General features: G+C 33.6%; 1 protein-coding gene across 1 annotated transcript in view; it reads left to right on the top strand.

The window, feature by feature from the left end:
• The window catches only part of DPY19L2 (dpy-19 like 2), a 64,788-nt gene that overhangs the window by 16,632 nt on the left and 20,274 nt on the right, over positions 1-27,882 (top strand). The window contains exons 5-12 of the mRNA XM_037510128.2: positions 1,687-1,807; positions 3,586-3,679; positions 8,029-8,086; positions 9,845-9,936; positions 12,783-12,882; positions 17,006-17,083; positions 20,255-20,341; positions 26,028-26,087. Of these exons, the coding sequence (XP_037366025.1) occupies positions 1,687-1,807; positions 3,586-3,679; positions 8,029-8,086; positions 9,845-9,936; positions 12,783-12,882; positions 17,006-17,083; positions 20,255-20,341; positions 26,028-26,087 (690 nt within the window). The remainder of the gene's footprint in view (positions 1-1,686; positions 1,808-3,585; positions 3,680-8,028; positions 8,087-9,844; positions 9,937-12,782; positions 12,883-17,005; positions 17,084-20,254; positions 20,342-26,027; positions 26,088-27,882) is intronic.

The following is a 27,882-nucleotide window of genomic DNA, read 5'->3' as shown; positions in this document are numbered from 1 at the left end:
GCCAACACTTACAAATATAAGCTAAGTTCCTTTCATTCTTGTAGAAATTCATTAATTTCATTTTATAGATGAGGTGGCCAAGACATAGAATTTAAAGTATTATTACAGGCCATAAAAACCATAAACTGCAGAAGAGGGATTTGAGTTCAGTTCTCACTTCAAAACCATGCTTTCCTGCTATGTAAAATTACAGCCCACAAAGGAGTATAATTCCAAATTTAGCACATGTATTTAGTAATATATATATATGCAGCATATATATTTAGTAATATATAATGTAGTAATTAGTTATTTGTTTTTATATATCTAGGGAGTAGACATGTATGATAAATACAGAAGAATACAAATAATAAATTTTAGTGGGATGTCAGTTTTATAAGATTAAGTGATAAAATAATAAATCTATACTTTTTTGGGTGTGGAAAGATGTTTTGGAAGCTCTGTAGCAATGTATATTATGTTAAAATCTTGTAATACATAATATTCCAAAATATTGACTAACCCTAGCTATGTGTTTTTGTATATGTCTAAGTAGTGACTAGAAGGATAACCACCAAAATATTAAAAGTGATTCATTCTAGATGATTTTTTAAAAAAGATTTATTTATTTATGCATACGAGAACTGAGGTACAGGCAAGGTTGCATGGGGGATGAGAGTATTCACCAGAGACAGAGTGGGGAACAGAAAGGCAGACTGACTGAAATATACTGCTGAGGGGAGCAGGAGGTGAGACAGGAGAGGTCTTTTGTGCCTTGTGAATAGCTATCTCCCTGGCAGGCCAGGGGACCATGCTGCAGATGCTGTGGATATCTCCACAGGGCTTTGTCTTAACTCCTTGTGCCACCAGGGAGACCCCATTCTAGATGATTTTTACTTTCACTTTGAACTGTTTTTAAAAATTTCCTGCCAATGATCTTGCATTGTTTTCCCCAAATACATAAAATTAGTATTTAAAAATTTCCCAGGAATGTGCAGTTTGTTTGTTAGTAATCTTTTGTTCTTTTCCATTGTCTTTAAACTTTTTACAGTGAATTGGAGATTGGGAAGAATTGATTAATTAAACTCACAGCCAATTTTTAATGGAAACATCTTATTCCATATGCAGTTGATTTTATGTATTTTTATTTACTTATTTTTTAAATTGTATTACTTTTGTTGAGGTAATGTTGCTTCACAACACCATATATGATTTAGGGATATAGATTCACACTTCCTCAGATATATGTTATCACACCACACCTACCATCAAAACACTTACAATATTTTAGACTATGAAGAAAATAAATTCAAGGATCTAAATGAAATGTTATGAATCATTTCTACAAATCTTTATATTTTGCTATTAATCACCTCATGTTTTAATTATATACTTTTATACTTGATCTTACAGCTACTATTGTTTATATTACAGATTTGATTAGAAAAGTATATTACAGATATGTTGATCATGACATAAATTTTTAGGTGTATACTATTCAGTAATACACAACTTTAATTTATAGCATGTATATATGTATGTATATATATAAAATCATTTCACATGTGTAATTATGTAAATTTGTCAAGGTTTATACTGTCAAAGACAACCACCATAAAGTGGTATTTTGAAAAATTATTATGAAAATATTATGAAGATAACAAATACTGTATTTTCATCTATTATCTTTGTTTTCATCTTTTGTAGGTGGTGATAGCCTGTTGGTATCGCACATTTGTGGGAATAATGAACTTATTTGGGCTAGAAACTAAGACCTGCTGGAATGTCACCAGAATACAACCTCTAAATGAAGTTCAGAGCTGTGAAGGCATGTTTCCTCCTAAAATGCTGCTGTGTTTTTATTAATGTTTATAAAAACATTTTATAGTGTCATGACACATTTAAACAATAATTGTAAACTACTATGACTAATTTTGTGTTAGCTTGAATATATCAATTTGGGTATTGTGAACCTAGAATGGGCCTTACCCTCACAGCTTATACTGTAGAGGGGTATCATAACTGGTGGATACTACAAGTCAGAAAATTAAATTGCTGAGGTTAGGAGTAAGGGAGAATAATTATTTCAAGAATATGAACCAGCATATTCAAAAGTCCTGAGGCAAGAGAGAACTAAAAGAAAGCTAGATTTACTAAAAAGGAGAGACAAAGAAGAAAAATGGTGTCAAATGATGCTAGGATTATTAGGAAGGGGGTCAGTCTGTGACGGACCATTTACTGGTTAAGGATTTTGTATTTCATTAAAGAATATAAATAGATTTGCATTTTAAAAATGGTGTATTAGTATACTGTAATGATAGTTGGTACTTTACTTTCTTGGGGTTAGACTGCTATTGTTCAGTTTCTGAAACTATCTGTATAGTCACTTGATTAATTGCAAGAGAAAATTCATTGTATTATTTTTGTCTTTTGCTAGGCTCTAGGATAAGTAAAATATAGTATTTGACTTCAAGGAGAAGCTTTAGTCTATATGACATAGTCTAGTTATTTGATTCATTATTTTGTATAGCTAGAACCTTAACACATTCCTTATATGGAACTGTGTTTTATGTATGTATGTATGTGTGTATGTATTTAAAATATACATACATAGTTTTTAACTCCTATGAGTATACATATGAGAATCACTTTTTGGGTGCTTTGTAATTATCTCTCAAAATTCTCAAAACAAGTCTATATAGGTGTATACAGTGTCATACAAAAATATGTATGAAAACCTACTTTTTAATGGTTGAGAAAATAGAACATGAAAAAAACTTAGATAACTTATTTAGCTGTAATTGGTGCAACCAATATCTGAAGGCTAGTCTTTTGGATTCCTTCTACTTCTACTTCTACTTCTCTGATCATTCCTTTGCAGTATTTTTTAATAACTTTTCTTTTATAGACCTCCCTTCAATGTTTAATGACTCTTGGCTCTATCATGCATACTCTTTTTCTCCAGTCTTGTAATCTCCTTAAAGGAATTTTTGCATTTTCATGTCTTCAGGTATCATCTATAAACAGATAACTGGAAGTCTATATTCAGCCTGGAACTTTCATCTTATTAATATATATGTATGTACACAGGTAGCCACTTCACATTAAGGTCTCTCTCATGTACCTCAAAATAATAATTCACAATGAGATGTAGCAATTCAAACCTCCTACTTTTAAAATATTTCCTACCCTTCAAAGGGACTCAATTACCTAAGCCAGAAACCAAACATTGTTACATGATTTCATTTTCCTTGCCTTCTCTCATAAAGCAATTAGCAAATATTGTTGATTTTGCTTCCAAAATATCTATCAAATTCATGCATTTCCCATTTATTTTTACATGCTGAGAATATAGTGAATTTCACTGATATAATAATACTTCGTTTGAGTATAAACTTGACTACAATAAAGTCTGAAGTATAGAATAACTAGTAATACCTCATGTAAGGGGAAAGCACTGATGTAAGTATTTTAAAGAGCAGCAATATGAAAAAACAAATGCTTCCAACAAATTCACAAGTTCTTTATTACAAAGCAGTTAGATAATTATGCCCAATTGCATTATAGTAATTTATTAAATACTGAACAATCTGTGTTTTTTCAAAGGATTGGGAGATCCTGCTTGCTTTTATGTTGGTGTGATTTTTATTTTAAATGGAATAATGATGGGATTATTCTTCATATATGGCACATATCTGAGGTAAGCTTTCTGTTTTAAAAGATGTTTCAGTCAGCTTATAAGGATAAGTTGACATTTGTTGATTAAACAAAAAGGATAATTAATGAGATTAGTTGATTAACTGTAGGAACTTTTGTAGATTTATTTGGTATTTTTCAGAAGCTCAGCCAATATCATGTAACTGGAAACTAAAGCTGTCACTAAAAATATTATCTTAGGTATTCCTCTTATTCTTATTCTTGAATCTAAACAATCTAGATTCCTTAAATTTTAAGTGAAAATACCTCTAATTAGTGTATAAAATTATAATGCTTATTAGAAAAATGGAAAGGAACTTTGGTTGGCTTTAAGAGCAAATTATTTCTAGTTTTGGTCTCTGGATATGTGGGATTAAAGTTGTAAAAAAAATGTACTTAACTTGTGACAGAGACACATACAGATACACACACACACACTCAGTTCATAGATAACCTTTTTTACTGCAGTAATATTGGCTAACAATACTATATAGATTTCAGGCATACCACATGACAATAGACATTTGTAAAGTTGACCATATCATTAATAATCAGGTAAATACAAATTTAAGCCACAATGAGGTACGGTTAAATTCCTACTAGCTTTGCAGAGGGAACTTCATTTATGGTAAATGACCATATAAATTAGGACAACTATTTCAGAAAAACAGTAAACATTATCTGGTAAATGTGTAGATGTAAATGCCTATAATTGAGCAATATCAGTTTAAAGCATATAAAGCTAAGGAACTCTTGCACACTGCACCAGGAAAGATTTACAAGAATATAGCAAAATTACTTGTAAAAACAATTCAAATGTCCATTAACAGAGAAATCTGAACAATGTAGTTGATTAATATAACGGAAAATTATGCATTACTATAAAATAATGAGAATGAATGAGCTATAAAAGTACACATGTCAACATGAATGAATCTTACACATATAATGTTGAATGAATGGATACAGGCACACAAAAATATTGCATACTTTGATTTGCATGAAGTTTAAAACAGAACAAAGTAAATAACAGTTTGATATTTCTACAGAAGTGGCTATAATGGTTACAAAAGTTAGAATATGACTGTCTCAAGAGAGGACAAATGTAGACTCAGGGTGCAATCAATTTTCTATTTCAATGACAAGATGATTGGAAGGATGTTAACTTTGTAATTGTTCAAGAAACTGTCTCTAAGTTTTTATGCATTTTCCATATGTATGCCATATCATATAAGAAAAAATTATACAGTAATTTGTCAGTATTTCGAAATAAAGGGATTACTTTGAGATTATATTGGCAGGCTTTAAAATGTTCTATTTTTGAAAGTAGTTCATATTTGTTACCCTTTTTAAATTAGGAAAATATTACACAACACTATAATTTCTAAACTTTTAAACTACAACTTCTAAACTTCTAAAAATTAATATTTTCATGGGGAAAGGTACTTAAGAGGTGATAGTATTCTCTAAATTGGTCACACAGTTCTAGATTATCAAATACATTACTAGGCTCCTACCTTTAAGGATATGTAGATATAACAAATGTTTATAAAAGTGTTACCAAAGGGGTAAGTCTCAGCACTATCATGCTGTTGCCACTGCAGCCGGAATTTGATAGCAGCCAGGGAGTTAACCCAGATATGCTGCAGCAGACCTCTCTTGTCTCACCTGCTGCTCCCCTTAGCAGTGGACTTCAATAAATCTGCCTGTTCTGCTCTCCACTCTGTCTCTGAATCTTTCACCACCCCCTGCACCTCTAGCCTACACCCCAGTTCTTCTATGAACAAACAAATAAATAAATAAATTTTTTTTTAAAGGGTCACCAAAAACTGTGAGGGCATTGAAAACAATAGCATATAAGAAACAAAAAGAATAGAAATTTGGGGAGAAATTTTGCTTTTTGTATTCTGCTCCCTTCACACCCCACTGCACTAACCTAGAGGGTTGACTGTCCATTTCAACAATGGTTAACAATATCATGTTATTGTTATTCATACTTTACTTGAAAACATCCCTTTACATTTTTTTTTTTTTAGTTTCTTAAATTGCATTTGATTTTTATTTATTTTTTTTTTAATTTAATTGTCTTTATTTTTTTTTTTTTCAAATATTAAATTTTTATTTTTATATTCCCCCATACAATTGCAAACGCCCCATTCTGACCCCAATCCTTCCCCTCCCGCCCCCCACCCCCCAAAAAGTGTCTCTGGTTCATAGTTTTTGTTGATTTTGATTTTCACTTTCTTATATTCATTTTCCTGGTCCCTTATTTAAGTTTTCTAGATTCCTGCTATGAGTGAGACCATCCGGTATTTTTCTTTTTCTTTTTGGCTTATTTCGCTGAGCATGATCCCTTCCAGTGCCATCCATGTTGCTGCAAATTGCATGTGTTTATCTTTTTTGAATGCTGAGTAATATTCCATGGTATATATGTACCACATCTTCTTGATCCAGTCATCTATTTTTGGGCATTTGGGTTGTTTCCAAAGCTTAGCTATTGTAAACAGTGCTGCTATAAACATAGGAGTGCAGGTGCTCTTTGGAATTGATGTTTCTGTGTCCTCTGGGTAAATACCTAGGAGTGGAATTGCTGGATCATATGGAAGCTCTATGTTTAGTAGGTCCAGAAATCTCCACACAGCTCTCCATAGTGGTTGGACCAGTTTGCACTCCCACCAACAGTGCACAAGAGTTCCTTTTTCTCCACATCCTCGCCAACATTTGTTGTTGCTAGTTTTTTTAATATGTGCCATTCTCACTGGTGTGAGATGGTATCTCCTGGTAGTTTTGATTTGCATTTCCCTGATTACAAGTGATGTTGAACATTTTTTCATATGTCTGTTGGCCATTTGCATTTCCTCTTCAGAGAAGTTTCTTTTTAGCTCTTCTGCCCATTTTTTGACTGGATTATTTTCTTTGTTGTTGCTGAGTCTCATCAGCTCTTTGCAGATTTTTGTGATCAGTCCTTTATCATTAGTGTTGGGTGCAAAAATGTTCTCCCAGTTGGTGGGGTTTCTCTTTGTTTTTGTTATTGTCTCTTTTGCTGTGCAGAAGCTCTTTAATTTGATGTAGTCCCAGCTGTTTATCTTTCTCTTCACTATCACTGCTTTGGGTGATGTGTCTGTAAAGATGTCTTTGATGTGCAAATCCCGTAGTGTTTCGCCTATATTTCCTTCTATTCCCTTTACATTTTTAATTATTATCATTGTTTACTGGCCTATACATCTCCAGAGCAGTTACTATTATTATTATTTTGTCAAAACTTTCTCAGATTTATCCACGTGCTTTCCTCTCTATGTGCAACATTCATTCTTGTTTCTTATGCCTTCCTTCTTTCAGTTTTTCCTCGTTGAAGTACATCCTGTGGATATCCTTTAGTGAACATTTGCAATGGCAAATCACTTTCCATTAACCTTTTCTCTGTTTTATTGAACTCATGTTCCCTTTTTTTCAATTATTTAACCAGTATTTCTTGTCTTCCAATTGTAAAGCTGTGGGCATATTGATGAATAGAAAACAAAGAAAAGACAAATTTTAGAAATGGTTCTTAATCATTTATAGTATTAGTCCTTGATCTAATTTTTGTATTCTATGTTGTTGTTTCTTTGATACTCAAACAAAAGAATATTTGTAGAAATTGAGACTATTAGATTTCTATCTTCGTCTCTTAGTCACTGAAATCCAATTTCAAAAGACAAAGATTTGCCTTGTTCAGAATATTCAAAGAATGTAACATAGACTGGTATGCTGGTGTGTTTGTTAAAAATTATTTTATGTTCATCTTATGTCTTTTATTTGAAAATGAATGTTTTAACTATAATAATATAAAATAAAGATGTATTTTGGGCCTCCCCGGTGGCGCAGCGGTTGAGCGCTGGGTTGCGAAGCTACCCGCGGCCTCTGCGGCGCCGGTTTGATCCCCGGCTGCTCCCCGGCCACCGGAGGAGGGTCCCACATGGCGCGTAGACCTCTCCTGCCGCCCGCTGCTCCCCTCAGCAGTGTACTTCGGTCCTTCTGCCTGCTCTGCTCCCTGCTCTGGCTCTGGTGAATTCTCTCACCCTCCCGCGCTTCTGACTGTACCCAGTGCATGTATAAACCAAACAAACAAACAAATAATAAATAAATAAATAAATAAGACATGCCTCTAGAAAATTTAAAAAAAAAAAAATAAAGATGTATTTTTATTCTTGTCCATTCAAGATTAAAACTACTACATTTTAGTAGTGGGAATTTTTATCACTATTTGATGTGGTTTAGTACTATGATGTTTTAAATGATTTTATATTCTAAGAGGTAATTTGTGAAAAAATCACTATATTTGATATTAATGTATGATTATATACTTTTTTATAGTGGGAATCAACTTGGAGGTCTAATTACAGTATTATGCTACTTTTTCAACCATGGAGAGGTTTGTTTTCTAGAAAATAGTTTTTAAGAATTGGAAGGGGCTATTTAGGAATAAGGAAATATATTTATCAAAACTATATAATTGCATATTATTTAGGACTTTGCAATATTTTAAAGAACCTTTTATTGTAAGTTGTCATTTTAATCATGTTAGCTCACATTTTATGTAATAATAGAATTTATGACATGAAATGTCATGCTTGGTTTTTAGCATATATACATATATGTATATATGAATATTTTACATCTAGTATGTATATACACATATTTTGTAGAAAAAGGAAATACTATACTTGTTGAGTTCAGGCATTTTATATACACTATCTCATTTATTCCTACCAAACTTTTTTTTGGGAGGTAGTTGTTTTACTGACTGTAGAAGTTAGAAATTTGACATTTAGAGAGGTTATGTTTACTACAAGATTACAAAATTCCACATTACTAAATGATGAGGCTGGATTTCTGTTCTACAGCTGACTGGCTTTGTATGATAGTATGCTGCCTTTTAACAACACAGAATCTGAATCCAAAATAGAAATTACTAATTCAACCCCTTGGGACATGGTCCCAAGCATATACAATATTATTTAGGGTATGATAGAGTCAACAAAATATTGAGTGCATAATGTGTCAGATTCTGTTAGCTGCTGAGGATATGGTAGTGATAAGTGAGAGAATTTGGAAGCAAAACATGTAATATATCATGACACAGGTTATATAGGGTAGAAGTCTTTTACTATTGGAAAAGGTAAATACTAGGCTAATTTAAAAATATTAGATAAGGGAATCCTATCATGACTACACCTGAGGGGAGATATCCTCTACTGTCAAAACACTAGCAAGGATGTAAAACAATGATGTTTAATAAAAAAAAAATGTACATAAATATTTTAAATATATTAACATGAAGAAATGCATTGTCATTCACTGGTGTGTTAACGTAAAGACAAAACCTTTCATTGACTATGTCAGCTGAATTATGAGTTCTGAGTTAACTTTCTTTTATGTATTTTAATTTGTCTCCCAAGGTTCACAGTTTTGTGAACCTTGTTTTCGTGGGAAAAGAATAGAGCTTTTAATTTTAAGGCTCTTGCAAGGTATAAAGAGTCTAGATTATTTCTAGAATCTCAGAATTCTTGATATAAAACTTTTATAATATTCTCCCATATATCTTAGAAATAATGTTTTAAAGATATATTTAAAAATGTTTAATACTTTCATTATTGTATCACTTTAGTGATTAGTGATTCTCAGGTACTTCCAGCTGACTTTAGAAATTTGTAGTTAACTCTTTTAATGACATATTTTTTAAAAATTCAGAAATTATTTCAATTAGTTATTATATGTGTCTGTACCTATTAGACTTGTTATATACAAACCCTGTTGGTGTTTGTGAGTGCCCTAGGTAACATTTGCTTAGATATTTTTCTGGGCAGGCATACATCCCAAAGCCTTGGGATATCAGGGTCATAACTGGTTAGAATGTGGACCTGGTATTATAGTATTGTAATTATAGTTTTCATTGTTCCTATGCCTACCAATTTGTTTGTCCCTTGGGTTTCCTTTTGCTTGGCTTGTTATTAGACTTGCTAGTTTATAGGTCTCTACCCAGTAAGAGAGCTCCAAAAACTGGGACACTATATAAGGCATTCAGAAATGAATGAACTTAATGCTAAAATGATTAAAATTAGTCCACCATGATTTTTAGATTAATAATGTTTATTGCAAAGAAACAAATTAAGCATTTTATTGATTGCAGGCTACTCGGGTGATGTGGACACCACCTCTCCGGGAAAGTTTTTCATATCCATTTCTTGTACTTCAGATGTGCATTTTAACTTTTATTCTGAGGTAATTTTTATTTATGAAACAAATAAATTATAAATCATATATTAAGTTTAAATTTCTTAAAATATACTTCAACTATTAAGTTGTAACTACTAAATTTATTTTTGTTCTTTAAAATAGATTAATGAGTTAAGAGTGTAAAATTACTATGTAAAAATTAAATTATGTTTTAATTAGCATGTGTATATATATTCATATATATTTTTGTTAAATAATCAAAAATTTGAGAAACTATTACTTTTTTTCCCTCTAAGTTTATGTACTCTGATTCATTGTTTTTAGCATGTGTTCTTGATGGAGCATTAATGTATGTTTCATAAAAATAAATATTCCATGCACAGATGAATTTGGAAATGCTAGGAAATGCTAGAGTATATATATATATTCATTTATTTATGAATATTTCTGAAATGCTGATGTTTCTAGCAGTTCAACAGCAGCTTTATCTAAACTATTTTTCTTGGACACTTTTTTTGGCTGGAATTTTCTCAGCATTTGAGAAATTTAAGATGTCTGAGAAACAGTCACAATAAAAATAATATTAGCAGATTGCTATAGACTTTGTCATAGTAATGTTTCATGAAATATTCATGAGATCTTGCACTAAATGAAATAATATCACTGTCTCCTCCAAAATGCCAGGAAAACTTGTACTTCATTTACTAGTACTTATCAGATTGTGCTTATATTAAAATCATTTGTGTACATTTCTTTCTTTCTTAAAACTGTAAATTTGTTAAGTCCACATATACAGATGTCTACATATATAGTTATATGATAATAAAATACCACCGGGACCTTGCCATGATTTTCAATTCAACCACAGAACACTTAGCACATTGCCATGCAGATACTTAAGACTCTATGTTAGCTAAAAGAAGGCAAGTAGTGGCACACTCAAGTGACTGCCAAACTTGAGCAAGGGGCAGATTAACACCTGTTTCACTACCTACATAACAAATTTTTTTGGATTGATTTGGAAATTTCCCTGTCCAGATTTCTATCGTTGCTCGGCATATTATTTTCTCTGAAAGATGATGGTGGAGGAAGCTTACCATTTATCCCCACTCATACCAAGTTAAATTACTAGAAGGATGTTTTTTCCCCATTCTTAAAAATCTTTTGGAGTGCTACTAGTTAGTTCAAAGAGTCAGGGTTTCACGGAATGAAATGGGATAATTAGAACATTTAAAATTGTATCCTTGAGTGTTTTTGCTGGATACCTTAGCTAAAATAATTTGTTTTGCTGATAAAAGAAAACTGAGTAGCTTGAAATTATTTGTAAAAGCTTATTTCAACCTAACAATGCTTAAAGAAATACACTTATATTGGTTAATAAAATGCAATTTTAATTTAACTTTTCCTACACCAATTTGGATGAAAAACTTGTTACATGATTTAGGCTTTGAAAAGACAAGAATTTGCAATCTGGTTTATTTTTATCTATTACAAATGAATGTAAGAGATCCTCCATAAAATTCTGCTAAAGTAGGCAGCAGCAACCTTGAGAAATTCACCTTTGGTCTGTGTGTAAAAAAACCCACATATTGCACCATGAAGGTTTATATGATTGGTACAACAAAACAATGTTTCAATACCAGTTTACAAAGTTCAATAATTAACTGATGTTGAAAAGGGTGAGGAGAGCCTATGTACACTTGTGAAATTGTGAATGCTATCTGATTTAGTTAATACTGCAAATCTGTACAAATCAAGATTCAGATAATTTCTTGAATCTGAATTAACATTATTAACTCAATTCTTCTGCTAAGGTCAACAAGGGAACTCCAAACACTGTTTTTTTTCATTTATTCAAAATAGAAAAATTTCTTCCCTGCTTTTTAGTCCAGAATTGATACTATACTATAAGCAAGGTATTCCTTCCGTTGTCAACATTCATGGCATGACATGGTCTGAGATCCACTTGAGTTTAAATTTGTTTAGCACTCATGCAAAATTGTCCCCAAAGCTAAAGATCACAGAGGTTAAAAGTGACTCTGAAAATTCAAATGGTCCTTCTTGGAGACTAGAGCAAAACATCCAGCCATAGTTAGAAGAAGTCTCATCTAAACAAATGTAGCCCTTTTGTAAATTTTATCTCAAAAAAAAAAAAAGTAGCCCCAAAGAAGTAGCTCTGAAAAGAGGAAAAAAGTATAACTAAAACACTTGAAAGCCAATGTGAATATAGGTTCCAAAGTTAGTGAATGTGTTTTCTAATACTAGTACTAAAAAGTATATACAACTAAAATTTTGCTTTTAAAACTTTCTATGCCTTTGTAAAAACAAACATCCTGCCCATCTTTTAAAAACAGTTGCCGTTGTATTGTTTACACAAAATGTTTGCATTTCTTTTTTCATGTTCTAAAAGACTCTAAAATTTTCAGTGGCAGAAGGTGTTGGTTATTGATATATCTCATAATTGTACATTAATCACTTAACCCTGAATATGCACTAGTTTAACTGTATTCAAGAATTGCTTTTTAGGCTGTTGCTGCTCTTAAAGGCTAAATATCTTGAGGTATGCAGGGTCAGTTCAATTCTACCTTCTGACCTAGTTGGAGTATTTCTAATATCATACATAGAGGAAAATAAACTTTCATGTTCAAAGTATTTTATTTGCTGGTAAACTAGATACAATATTTCATTTCAAATTCTTATTTTTGATTGTGCTTGGTATTTTTATAATTCAAGTATTGTAAGTTCTTTTTAATGAGCTTTTAAAAGTTGTTTTATTGTATTATCTCAAAGGTAAGAGATCATTAGGCGTCATTATTTTGCAGTTAATCTTTCAGTTTAGTGTTAGGTTATTTTTATAGTGAAACTTATTGGTAAATATTCTCTCCATTAAGGGCTCCGAACCTTGGTAGAAGGCGTTTTATTGCTCTCTGTCTCACCAATGTTGCTTTTATGCTTCCTTGGCAGTTTGCTCAGTTTATACTTTTTACACAGGTAAGATGATTTTAGAGTAATTCAAGTTGAATACAAGATATCCTTGGTTTCTTCTGTAGAAGTGGTTTTTTTGTTGTTGTTTATTTTTGTGGGACCCTCGCCAGTGGCGGGGAACAAACCGGCGCTGCAGAGGGCCCGATAGAAGTTTTAAAATATGATTGTTTGTGTCCCAAGATTTTCAAACTATGAAATAATTATAAAGTTTACATAAAAGTGTGATTTAAAAAAAAACATACTGCATTCTACTCTGAATGCAGTTGGGTGGGCAAGTATTGGTGATCAAAGACCTTTTCTATTGTTTAATTTACAATTTTTCTTGGTATTTGTGATTGTTTCTGTAGTTGTGCCTGTATGTTTTTCTTTTACCTTAGTATTCATTTTGGGTGCTGATGAAACTATGTAGATAGCTCTTTGGGTTATTTTGATATTGCTTTTAATGCTTTTTATCCATTTGAAACACGTACTAGATTTTTGGTTTTCTGTTTTTTTTTCTTTTATATTGAAGTGACATAAGTAAATTTAAGGTGTAAAATGTATTGATTTTGACACATTTTTATATTGCAGTGTAACTACCACCATAGTGTTCACACCTCTATCAAGTCAAATAATTATCATTTCCTTTTTGTGTTGAGAACATGTAAGAACTAGTTTAACAATTTTCAAATAGCACTGACTATAAGCATTTATACTGTGTGTTAGATTTCCAGAAATTTTTCATCTTCTAGTTGCAAGTTTGTACCTTTTATTCAATATTTCTTATTATCCTACTGCTCCTCTCTCTCCCACCATACCCTGTTAACTGCCATTCTGCTTTTTGTTTCTATGAGTTTGGCCTTTTGAGATTCCATGTACAGTATTTGCCTTTCTCTAATTTAATCTCACTTCAGCATCAGAGTTTCTATTTGGTGCTTATTTTAATGATTTCTATCCATAGTGGCAAGTCACAGGGAGGCAAGGCAGGGGGCGGGAGCGAATTTCTAAATGCTCTTTATTCCCTCTGACGCTCTCTGGCATTCTTTTGTAGTCTCCCCCCTTCTCTAGTCACTCGTCCTCTCATAGCCCTTGGTCTCTGAGTGATGCCACTCTTATAGCCCTGAGCCCCTAGGTTTGGATGTGCATACTTATGCGTGTGCACACCCATACTCCAAGTGTCCAAAATCAGGCACACATGCCCCACGCCCACACTCCCAAGAGTCTTCTATGTTAACACAATCCAGGCTGCAGGTGATAGCTGTAGAGTCTAATAGCACAGAGGCCTGATTAGTTCATTTGCCCTATGCTATCTCTTTGGTAAATTTTTCATTTTGTATATTTTCCTGATTTCTTTATTGTCTTTCTGTGTTCTCTTGTAGCTCATTAAATGTTTAAAAAGTGTCTATTTTGAATTCTTTACTGGGTAAATGTAGGGTAAAGAAAAAATGTCAGGCTTTTCTGCCCTCCCGCCATCAGGATAGATGATGGATCCTTGCGGTCCTGAATGCATGCCTGATGGAAGGCACCTGGAGTAGGGTGTGGGCATAGGTAGATGGGATCCACCTGGGATAAGACTGTGCTTTTAAGGGCGGCGTCATGGGGACGCCAGTAGAAGCCAACAAGCCGAGAACGAACAGAAGCTGAGAGAGAAGCAGAGAACGCTGGAGAGCCCAGATAGAGTGAGGACTTGCTGGGGGCTGGGAGGCCTGCCAGCCTCCCGGCCCCCCAGCACCCCTGCCTGCCGTGTACCTGGTAATCCCAATAAAAGACCTGCAAAAAACCGCTGAGGACTCTGACTCCTCCTTTACCCGGTCTGCTGGATCCTAGAAAAACTGCTCAGTGGCCATTCCTGCCCTTACAGTAAATCATAGAATTCTGTATCTTTGAGTTTGATTACTAGAGGATTATTGAGTATTTTTTCATTGATGTCATGTTTCCTTGGTTCTTCATGTTTCTTGGAGTTTTGAATTGCCATTTTTTACATTTCAAGTAGCAGTCACCCGCAATATTGCATTCACGTCCTGCTTCTATCTGGACTTTTCTCTGACCTTGTATGAACACACCTGCTCCATACTTCCTGCTTCCTGTTGGTGTCAGCATTATTAAGCTTGTTTGTTTTTTCCAGATTTTACAGCTCACCAGGCTGCTGTCGGAACTTCCCTTTTATTTTCCAGAAGGTAGCACTGCAACCACTGCTTGTGGTTTCTCCCTTGCCCACAGATTCTGTTTTCTAAATGACCTACTTGTCTAACAGAACTGATTCTCACCTCCATAGCAGGAGCACGCACAAGGAACTTGCTGCAGAGTTGGTGGGGTTGTAGTGGGGGAGAGGTGTGGTTTTAACACTCAGAAAGTGTCAGGGTGCCCACTTGCCCGCTGTGGGTAGAATGGGGAATCTTCATGAAGTTTTCTAAGCAGCTAGTAGGTAGATTTTTTTGAGAAGAAGCATGGACCCCATGCTTTCAATTATGAGTAGTATCTCTCTTTTTTGTAGTCTCACAGCAGTGCCTGCATTTCTGGAAAAGCTAGTTGAGACGTAAAGAATTTCAACATCAAGTAAATGCTATCTACAAACTAGCCTTCTCCTAGAGTTTTGTTGTTGAGGGGGCCCACAAGTTCAGAGTTCTCTTGCCTGCAGGATATTTGACTTTTTGAGCACCTTTTAAGCACAGGAACTTCTGGTCCGGTCTTGCCAGTTTACCTCCTCTAATGTTCTAGCCAGATAATCTGGTGTCGAAGTGCAGAACTCCCTGGAGGGCTAGGAGTGGGGCCGAGTGTGGCTGGAGCCAGAGAACACAGGTTGAAATCTATCCAAACTTGGCAGTACCCCAACAGTCCCCACAGAGAAATCACCCTTGTACCCTACCTCTATGATGCTGCATTTCTTTTGCAATCAGTCAGTAGCCTGGGTGCTCCTCCATTCTCTCGCCAAGCCCTCTGCCTAGAGCGAGCTCCGCTTTTCCATTTGCTCAACAGGCTCCTCCTAATCTCTTCAAATACAGCTTTTACTTAATTTCCTCATCTCTTTCTGATATGTAAAGAATATGTTAGATCTTTTCATTATATGCTTACATATCTTTCATGTATTTTTCCTTCCTTTGTCATTTTTTGTGTTCTTCTAGGTGTTTTTTTCTAACCTGTAGTCCCTTTCCTAACCAGTTCATCCCTTCTTTGTTTGACTGTGTTTAACTTAATTTTATACCTATTTTGACTAAATATTGACTATTGTAATATGTAGTTGTAAATTTTCAATTTTTTTCTGACTTCTGTTACTCTGGAATTCTCAATTATTTCTGCTATTCCCTTACACTTGTCAAGCATGAAGTCTATGTCTGATGATATCGGACATCAGTTTTTGAGTGGTTTATGATTTTTAATTGTTGTTTAAAAAGTAGAAGAATAAGTGGCCTATACATGTAACATATTTACTGTTTGGCCTTTTACATAGAATCTTTAAGTATCTGTTTCGACTCTCTTAGCGATAATGCCTTACTGCCTCTGTATCTGGGTTATTTTTGATGTGGTGTTGAACATTATTTATGAAAAATTGCAGAGTTAACTTGAAGGACTTGTTCCAGGGAAAATGAAATTTGCGTCTAGCAGGCTAATAAAAATACTAATAATGTTGAATAACTCTCATGAGGCAGCCAGGCATTGAGATAATTCAAAGGTCAACTTCAGTGAGGGCTGCTTCACTTCTTGTTTTCTATTTTAGTATAGCATTTTGAAACCCCAATCCAAAGTTTGGGGACTTACCAGGAATCTTGTTATTGGTATGCACTTGCTTCTCAACTGCCTCTCCCATGGCTGGCAATTGGCAGATGTCTCTGAGAGAAAGGTGACCCAAAATGTCATGCTCATCACGATAGACTTCCATATTTTCTCTGGTCTTAGCTTCCTACTTCTTTTTTACCTTGTTAGTTATCTGTGAGTTTGATACAGGTATTAACTTTTTCCTAGCTATTTTAGTTCTCACTAAGAAAGAAGGTTGGTTCAAATTACTTTGACTTATTGTTGGATATATAATTGGATAATAGTGTATAACTGGATATGTATTATTTGATATGTAATATTCCTCCTATATTTATTTTGCTTATGAATATGTTTATTTTTCATATTTTTCACTATTTAAAAAATATTTTTATTTCAGATAGCTTCATTATTTCCCATGTACGTTGTGGGGTACATTGAACCAAACAAATTTCAGAAGATCATTTATATGAACATGGTAATGTTTTGAATATTTATAAGATAAATATTATAAAAGGATACTGAGGGTTTATAAAAGAAAACTGATTCTGTTTTATGGGATACTGCCTCTCCAGCAATATTTAATGTATCTTATGTAGTTAATATACAGAAGGAAAAGTGTTAAATAGGTTTTATAAATAACCATATTAAAGCAGATTATATATTTGATTACATTAGATATTTTGCACTGTCTAAAACTTTTGTTTTTTTGTGTTACTTATTATTACTACTTTTGAAATTATCTTTTCTCCCCCAAATCTGATATTTTTAACACTGCGTGACAGTTTGCAAATTTTATATTTCTTATACTTTTGTTTTTATCTTGATTACAAAATTCATCTCCAGTAAGAATATAAAATAAATTTTCTTTACATAGAGCTTAAAATAAAGCTTTGTCAGTGATGGAAGTCCTCAAAGAGCCTAAAAAAATAAGATTTGAAAATGATACTTATAACTGTCTTTCTCATTATCTTACTCTACTTTTTCTGTTTTTTTATTTTTATTATTTTTTAATTTCTTTTTTACTTTTTACATCATTGTTCAATTTTAAACAATGTTTGCTTCCCCTACCCTCTCACGTGTAGTCCTCATAGTTTCCTGCACCAATGCACCCGTGCGCGATCACCTCAGTCCCCTGTGCTCCTCCCTCCCTCCCTCTGATCCCTCTCCCTCCTCCTCCCCTGCAGGATGTCTCTGGTTTATAATTGTCCATTTTTGCTTTGTTGTGTTTTGTACTGTTATTATTTTTTTACACTGATGTTTTATTTGGTTCCCCTAAATTCCTGCTATAAGTGAACCATCTGCTATTTTTCCTTTTCCTTCTGTCTTATTTCACTGGGCATAATTCCTTCTAGCTCCAGCCACGTTGCTGCGAATGGCATGTTACTCTATTTTTTAATCAATAACATGTTTTTTCCTTTTTTCATTTTACCCTGTGGCAGATATAAGAAAAAAATTGACTTTTGCTATATAAAATTTATGTTGGTGAAAATACTTAGAACCTAACAGTACATTGGAATTCTATTATTATTTGGCAATAGTATACTTACTCATGATGTTTTTAAATTAATATTTCACATCATTGTTCATTTTTATACAATGTTTGCTTTCTCTTCTCAAGTGTAGTCCCCATAAAATTCCTACCACCAGTTTACCTGTGACCATCACCATTGTCCCTTGTGCTCTTCCCTTCCCTGTTTTGAGTCCTCTCCCTCCTCCTCCCCTGCCGAATGTCTCTGATGAATACTTGCCTGTTAATTTTTTATATTATTATTATCATTATTTTTTCCTGATCCCTTAGTTGGCTCACCTATATTCCTCCTATAAGTGAAACCATCCAATATTTTTTCTTTTTCCTCTGGCCTTACTTCGCTGAGCATAATCCCTTCTAGCTCCATCCATGTTGCTACGGATGGCAGGAGTTTATCTTTTTTGATTGCTGGGTAGTATACCATTGCGTATATATACCACATCCTCTTGATCCAGTCATTTATTTTTGGGCATTTAGGTTGTTTCCATATCTTACCTATTGCAAATAACTGCTGCAATAAACATAGGGGTGCAGGTGTCCTTTTGAAATTATGTATTTGTGTTCTTGGTAGATTCCTACGAGTGGAATTGCTGGGTTGTATGGTAGCTCCATTTTTCAGTAGTTTGAGGAATCTCCACACAGCTTTCCATAGTGGTTTCCATACTTTTTGCATTCCCACCAATAGTGTAGGAGAGTTCCTTTTTTTCCACATCCTTGCCAACATTTGTTGTTGCTAGGTTTTTTAATATGTGCCAATGCCACTTGTATAAAGTGGTATCTCACTGTGGTATTGATTTGCATTTCCCTGATTATAAGTGATGTTGAACATTTTTTCATAGACCCATTGTCCATTTGCATTTCCTCTTTAGAAGTGTCTTTTTAGCTCTTCTGTCCATTTTTTGGACTGGACTGTTTACTTTGTTTTGGTTGAGTTGTGCGAGCTCTAGGTAGATATTTGTGATCAGTCCCTTATCGGTTATATGGTGTGTAAAAATCACACCAATCAGTAGGCTGCCTCTCTGTTTTGGTTAAGGTCACTTTTGCTGTACAGAAGCTTTTTAGTTTGATGTAATCCCAGCTGTTTATCTCTCCTTCACTTTCTTTGCTCCGGGGGGCGGGGGGGAATGGGGGGTGAGTCTTTAAAGATGTTACTGATATATATGTCATTTAGTGTTTTATTTTCTTTCTTTCTTTTATTTTCTTTCTTTCTATATTTTCTTCTGTATATTTTATGGCTTCAGGTCCTATGTTCAGTTCTTTTATCCATTTTAAGTTGTTTTTGTGCATGGTGTGAGATAGTAGTCTAGTCTCATTCTTTTGCATGTGGTGGTCCAGTTTTCCCAGCACCATTTATTGAACAAACTGTCCTTGTTTCATTGAATATTCTATGCTCCTTTGTCAAAGATTAGTTGTCCATGTATATGTGGCTTTATTTCTGGGTTTTCTGTTCGATTCCATTGGTTTGTGCATCTGTTTCTTGTCCAGTACCATACTATTTTAATTGTGGCTTTGTTGTATAGTTTGAAGGCTGGGAGCATGATACCTCCATTCTCCTTCTTTCTAGTCAGGAGAGCTTTGGCTATTTGAGGTTTTTGTATGGCTCTATATGAATTTCATCAATATTTGTTCTATATCTTTGAAGAATGTCATTGAGATTTTTATCAAGATTAAATTGAATCTGTAAGTTGCTTTTGGTAGGATGACCATTTTAATAATGTTAATTCTTCTACTCCACGAGCAGGGGAAGTCTTTCCATTTCTTTGTGTCTTCTATTTCTTTTAACAATGTTTTATAATTTTCTTTGTATAGGTCACTCACCTCCTTTGTTAGGTTTATTCCCAGGTATTTGATTTTTTTGTTTCAATTGTAAATAGGATAGTTTTCTTAATTTTTTTCTTCTTCAGATAGATTGTTTACATATAAGAAGGCTGATTTTTGCATGTTGATTTTGTATCCTGCTACTTTACTAAATTGGTTTATTTTAATTAGTTTTTTGTGTTTATTAATGGTTATGCACATAAACTTTATATTAGAAATGACATGAAGTGATATATAGAGAAGGTAGGAATTGTGCTATGTATCTAGTAACTATAAAATGTATTTCTTTTCAATTTTCAGATTTCAGTTCTCCTCTGTTTTGTGTTGATGTTTGGAAATCCAATGTATTTATCGTCTTATTATTCTTCATCTTTGTTAATGACATGGGTAAGTGTTTGTTAAACTCATGACTTTTTTTAACCTTTCCACTAGGACATTTACTTATCTAATATAGGTTTAGGAGAATAAATAGGACCCTTTCCTGATTGTTACATCAAAAAGTTCTTCACAAATAAAGCTCTTTTTCTATCTTATCCCTGAAAAATAATATAGTAAAAAGTTTACCTTTTTTAGATAATACCTGAGTAAATACTTTTAAAAATAACCATAGGCATTAAGAATTAATTTTTAAAATATGTCTTGATGTATGATAAAAATTAGCTATTTCCTTCAAAGTCACTTCAGTGGACTAAATACTTATTGTTGTGACACTGCCATTGCCCAAAGCACTTTTGGAATTCCTCTGAATTGCCTTCACAGACTGTGGCACATTCTTTTGAATATCCTCAATGGTGGCAAATCTTCGTCTTTCAAGGGTGGATTTGATTTTTGGAAACAACCAAAGTCTTATGAATAAGGTGGGTGATTGGGTTAGGTAATATAGATCTTGATCAAAATATGGTGTGACAATAAAGTAATAAAACTAATTTTCTTGCATCTATTACTAAATTATCTCTGAAGGCAGTTTAGAAAGAGGAGTCCCAAATTATTTTGAGCAATGGCAACATAATTGGTATAACATCTCCTCATGTGAGTTATGTTTATGGAATAGTAGACATTTGTATATAAATTTTGAATGGTTTAGTAAATTTGTTTTGTTACTTTATGTCACACTTTTGATTCCTTATGTCACACTTTTGATATTAACATTCCAGGACCTGGAATGTTCTTCTATTAGGATGTTCCTGGGATATTCTTTTTCCACAGTAATCAGAAATTATACCAACCACATGATAATAAATGTAGCACTTTTCCATGTATGGTACATTCAGTGAATCTTTTGAGATTGTCCTTATTTTCTAACATTTTTGTTCTTTATTCCTTTTCTTGCCTCATGGTAAGTAATCCCTCTTCTTTCTTTCTCCCAAAACCACAACTCTTTCCAACATTTTGTTAAATTTTTAAAACATTATAAAGTGGAGAATGTATAATGGTTTAATTATTGACCTCCTTTTTATGAAAACTTTAATTTTAAAATTTTAAAATTTTATGTACTGACTTAATATTAACTGGTGTGATAGGTACTGGTTAACGAACTATTATTTGGCAAAAATTGTCTTATTTATAATATACTAATTTTTGAATCTAATATTTGGACAAGATCAGGTTAATCCCTTTGGCTAATTTATATATTGTTTTTTCATCAGGAGGCAATAATGTCTGATGTCTTTTTTAATGATGTTTATGATGTTTACATTTACTGCCATATCTATTAATTTAACAAGGATTGCAAAATGGTGATACTCCAATTCCTCATTTATACAGTTCACATAGCAAACATAAAATACGTGTTCAAGTGGAAGGAGTTTGAAAGAGATAGGAAAGTATCCAAAGAATAAATGACCAATTTTTTTTCAAATTTGAGGCAAATTATAAACTCAAGATATGAAGAATTTAAATGAACCCCAACTACAAGAAATTTAAAGAAAGTTATAGTAAGGCACATTGTAACCACATTGTTCAAAGTCAGTGATAAAGAGAAAACCCTAAGAACAGTCGGAGAAATAAAACATGTATAGAAGAACAGAGGGTGAGGATGGCCACAGATTTTTTCATAAGAAAAGTTTGCAAGCAAGTAGACAGTCAAGCAACATTGTTAAAACACTTAAAGTGAAAGATACTGTCAGTATACTGTCTATACTCAGCAAGCATATCTTTCAAAAATGAAGGCAAAATAAAAACTTTGTAAGCATATTTGCTTCTGGTTGCAGAATTGTTTTCCATATGAAAGAGTTATGATATTAGATGTTAATCTGGCTCTACACAAATGAAAGACTCTGGAAATGGTAGATAAAAGTAAATATGTAAGATTTTCCTGAATTTTGTGACATGGATGAACTTTGAGGGCATAAAATAAGTTATACAGAGACAACCAATACTGTCTGTGTCTTTTAAAATTTTCTTTCAGCAATGTTTTGTAGTTTTTACTGTATGTTTTTTACTTCTTTGGTTAAGTTTACTCTTAATATTTTATTCTTTTTGATACTACAATATTATAAGTGGGATTGCTTTCTTAATTACTTTTTCAAATAGTTCATTATTAATGTATATTAATGTATATATGTATATACATATATTATTATATACATGTATTATGTATATACATATATCATTATTAATGTATATATGCAACAGATATTTGGTGTTGATTTTCATCGTGCTGCTTTGCTGAATCCACTTAGTAGGGGTGTGTGTGTGTGTAATTTTTAGTGTTTCCTATATATAAGATCATGTCATCTATAAACAGTGGTATTTTTACTTCTTCCTTTCTAATATTTTTATGTCTTTTATCTATGTTTCTTGCCTAAATATACTAGCTAGAGTTTCCAGTACTGCATTGAATAGAAGTAGCAGAAGTTGGCATCCTTGACTGTTTTCCTAATTTTAGAGGAAAGGCTTTCAGTTTTCCACCATTGAACATAATATTAGCTATGGCACATTCATATATGACCTTTCTGTGATAGTTTTCCTCTATTCCTAGTTTTTTTTTTTTAAGGTTTATTTATTTATGCATACAAGAACTGGGGTACAAGCCAGATGTGTGGAGGGTGAGAGGATTCACCAGAGACAGAGTGGGGAGCAGAACAGGCAGATTGACTGAAATATACTGCTGAGGGGAGCAGCGGGCAAGTCAGGAGAGGTCTGCTGTGCCATGTGGGTTGCTCCCTGGCTGGGGATTGAACTCGTGCTGCAGAGGCTGCTGATAGCTTCTTAGGTTGTGTTTTATCCCCTTGCACCACCAGGGAGGCCCTAGTTTGTTGAGTTTTTATCAAGAAAGGCTATTGAGGGCCTCCTTGGTGGTGCAAGGGGTTAAGTACAGCACTATAAAGCAGTCCACAAACTTTGCAGCATGAGTTTGATGCCAGGCTGCCCAGGGAGCTACCCACATGGTACAGCAGACCTCTCCTGTCTTGCCCGCTGCTCCCCTCAGCAGTGTATATCAGTCAGTTTACCTGTTCTGCTCCCCACTATGTCTCTGGTGAATCCTCCCACACCCTGCACCTCTGGCCTGTACCCCAGCTCTTGTATGCATAAATAAATAAATCTTAAAAAAAGAAAGACTATTGAATTTTATCAAATTCTTTTCTGCACTATTGATTGTCAAGTGGTTTTTATTCTTCATTTTGCTAATGTAGTGTATTCCATTAATTGGTTTGCATGTATTGAACCATTCTAGCCTTGCAAAGATAAACCCCACTTGATCTTGGAATATAATACTTTTTTACGTGCTCTTGAATTTGACTCGCTAATTTGTTGAGGATCTTTACATATGACTTAGAAGCAGGTCTTATAAAATATGTTTGGAAGTGTTTCTTTATAATATTCTGGCAGTGCCTCCCTGGTGGCTCAGCGGTTGAGCACTGGGTTGTGAAGCTGCCCGCTGCAGCAGCCTCTGCAGTGCCAGTTTGATCCCCGGCTGCCGGCGAGGGTCCCACATGGCGCGCAGACCTCTTCTGCCATGCCCGCTGCTCCCCTCAGCAGTGTATTTCGGTCCTTCTGCCTGCTCTGCTCCCCACTCTGTCTCTGGTGAATTCTGTCACCCTCCTGCGCTTCTGACTGTACCCAGTGCTTGTATAAATCAATCAATCAATATTTATAATGTTCTGGCAGAGTTTTAGAAGTATTGGCATTAATTCTTAAATATCCAATAGAATTCACCTGATGACTTCTGGTTATAGTCTTTTCTTGAGTGGTTTTGATTGCTTATTCAATATCCTTAAGTTACCAGTCTATTTTGATTTTTTACTTCTTCATGGCTCTGTCTTGGTAATTGTGTTTCTAGGATCATATCCATTTTTACATTTTCCAATTTGTTGAAATATGCTTGTTCATAGTAACCTCTTATAGTCTATTTTGCTTGGGTTTAGTTGTTTCAGATGGGAATATAAATGTGGTTTCTATTTTTTCAACTTGATCAGGAGCAGAATTTCAATCCTGACTGATTTTAAATACTTATTTTTTGGTTGAAATATTACCATGTTTATAAGAATAAGAAATGAACAAAAAGTTGTACTTAGAAATTTTCACTGCCTGTCATTCCTTTCACCCAATTTTCTTCACCTTTCATTTCACCGTGGACTTATTTATTTCTTATAAGTAAAAAATAGCAGTTTTTTAATTTACCTACTTTGTTGTTTTCTCTCTTTTGTATTAAAATATTTTATATGCATTTTTAAAAATATATCTTCTTACATATGTTAAAGGTAATGTACTAGAAGCAGTCTTTTACACACTGACTTAAAAATTTATGCTCTGGCTATCATTTCATACCTGTTCATAGAATTCATCCTCATTCCTTTCTATAGTTTCATAGTATTCCTATGTTCCTGATCCTTAGATAATTCAACTACTATACTTTTTATATTTGGGTAAATTTAGATTGTTTTCTGTATTTCATATATAAACAATGTATTTTCCATCTATAATCTGGTACCTCTATCTTTTCCTATTGTTGGAAATACAGGAATCCTGCTTCACCTCAGGAAAATCTAAATAATACCCAAGTCTAAGAGTTCAGTTTTTTTTATGGGAAGCTTCTTTCTCCCATTCTAAATTTGGGAATGAACAATTTATCAACTTGTAGAGATGTTAGAAAGGGTATTTGTAGTTGCTGAGTATTTTTTGTCAGTTTATGTTGCTATAAAAAAACACTGTGGTCTGGGTGACAAAAACAGAATTTTATTTCTCACTGTTCTAGAGGCTGTGAAGTCCAAGATTAAGGTGCCAGCTGCTTTGGTTCTTGGTGAGGGCTTTCTTTTTGGTTTGCTCACAGATGCCTTCACTATATCTTCACATGATGGAGAGAGCTATCTATAATTTCTCTTAGGTCTCTTCTTCTAAGGGCACTAATGGCATTCATTATGGCTACATGCTGTGTAGCCATACAAATGCCCTGTCTCCAAATTCATCACTTTGGGGATTAGGATTTTAACACATGAACACTCAGTCACTTGTACTGAGAATATGGTTTTTGAGAACCCCCAAGTTTTTGCATGTGTCTCAGTTTCAATTTCTTGCCTTTCATAGTCCCAAGCCCTCTTCTGCTGTCCTCCCTTTTAATACAAGTCCATTGTTGCAAGCTCCTCCTACAGTCCTACCAGTTTTTCTCCTAATTAATGTTTTAGTTTTTTTTAAATCATCTTCTTTTCTTGGGCACCTGGCAAGTTCCTTTTCTTTATTTTAATTTCAGTTAGACATCTTTAAAACATTTAAAAATATTATATTTGGGAGTTTAGAGAAGAAGGATTTTTATGTTAATTTAAATTACCCACTAATTTTCCTGGGTAACTTATATATACACTTGTGTGGATGTGCCTGCCCTATGCCAGTTACCTCCTCAGAGAAGCTGCCATGCTTAAGATACCCCAAGAAACTCAGTGAGAAATTAATTTTTCACACATAAAAGTATTAACTCTCAATCTAAGGAAATTTGCCATGTTCAAATTTTGAAAAATCCACAGTTTAAAAGGAAAATGGTAGGTGATATCCATGATGGAAGGGGGTATCCATATAATTTTTGAAATATATCATATGAAATATAAATGCTAATTTTCCATTAATATATGTATTTCAGGTGATTATTCTAAAGAGAAACAAAATTCAAAGATTGGGAGTTTCTGAACTCAACTTTTGGGTAAGGTTCTACATTTTAAATACTTATTTCTATAAATTGCATATAGATAATAAAAACTTTGATTGATTTAAAGTTACTTACATAAGGTAGGGAATATTCCTTAGTAACATCTACAAGTCATTTTCAAGAAATTAGTTTGTTTCAACACTTCTCTTCCTTTCTCAGCTCTATCTTTTTTTTCATATTGCTATACTTACCCTACCCTGCATTTGCCTTTTGAGTTTCCCTCTTTAGATTTAATACACATCTCTTCAAAATAACTAAGTTTTGGTGCTTTCCCCACTTTATTTTTATCTCTACATCTATCCATCACTTATCTGTCCTGCTCAGACTCTATTGTTTCCTTTTAATATTTCCTACAGTCTCCTAACCGCTTCTGATTCAACTCAGTCACTGCCTAATCTTTGTTTGACTTCTTCCCAAATATACAAATGGGTGGCCAAGTTACCTCTAAGTTTATATGTTTTGTTTTCAGGTAAAGTAGGAGAGTTGTAGGTAGACACTACAATTGCTAATATCAAACAGATAACATTCATTGTTTTGTCTCATTTTGTTTTTGCATCTTTTATGTACTCCTCTGAAAAAATAAAGCCTACCGTCTTGCAGAACTTTTTGCTTACATATTATATATTGATAGAGTAAAACTGGAAAGTGATGGTAATTAAAAGAAGGTATATTTCTACTCAAAATACTAAAGAACAAAATAGAACAAGTTGCCAGCTTCTTATCACTGGAGGCATTTTCCCATTCCTATGGTGAAAATATAGATATGTTTGTGCACTTAAGTTAATTGAATGCAATAATCCCTCCAATATATGATTGTTTAACTTCAGAAAAATTGGGTAATGGTTGTTTTCCTTTTAAAGGATTAAAACAAGAAATCAACAGAAAATTCAAAGCTTTCATTCAATAACTAAACTTAAAAGAAAGTAAAAATTTCAATCATAAAGTATTAAAAGACAACAACTTATAGAAAAATGTCCATGGACATAGGGAGTTCTGTCAAAGCTGTGCTCAGACAAAAATTTACTTTTTAAAAATGTTTTCAGTTTTAGATTGGAAAGTAGAAAAATTAAAATTAAGAATTGCAAAAAAAACAAAAATTCTACAGAGAGAAAAGTTTTGATATGATGAATGTTTGGCTATATTTATGCTTTAAAATTGATACAGTGGATACTATCAAAATGGTGCTAAAAGGGTGATAAGGTGGCAGGATCACAATGATACAAGAAAAAAAATTAATTAATAAAAAGTGATGCTAAAAGGAGTTACATTTAAACAATGCAGAAGATATTCAGATTTTTTATAGCTTTGTAAAAATAGAAACAGAAGGGCCTCCCCCGTGGCGCAGCGGTTTGAGCGCAGTGCTGTGGAGCTGTCCACGGCCTCTGCAGCCAGGGTTCGATTCCCGGCTGGCCAGGGAGCTACCCACATGGTGTAGCAGACCTCTCCTGTCTCGCCCACTGCTCCTCTCAGCAGTGCCTTCGGTCACTCTGCCTGTTCTGCTCTCTACTCTGTCTCTGGTGAATACTCTCACCCTCCTACTCCTCTGGCCTGTACCCCAATTCTTGTATAAATAAAAAAAAAATCTTAAATAGAAACAGAAAAAAAACCCTGATTTGTTACTCCAAATTTATTTAATTCCTATAGAATAGGTATTATATTGCATATTGTACTTTGTTATAATTGGAAAATTTGAAGACAAGGAAGTTCTTATCTTTTTATATTGAACAGTAGTAAAACAAATACATAGAAAAAATGTCATATGATTGATCAAAATCTAATTTTAGTATTT

The sequence above is a fragment of the Talpa occidentalis genome, unplaced genomic scaffold (genome assembly GCF_014898055.3).
Source record: "Talpa occidentalis isolate TD23 unplaced genomic scaffold, MPIMG_talOcc4v2.1, whole genome shotgun sequence".
Classification (NCBI taxonomy): Eukaryota; Metazoa; Chordata; class Mammalia; order Eulipotyphla; family Talpidae; genus Talpa; species Talpa occidentalis.
Note: the sequence above shows the minus strand (reverse complement) of the source record. Positions and strands in the feature narration are given on the sequence as shown.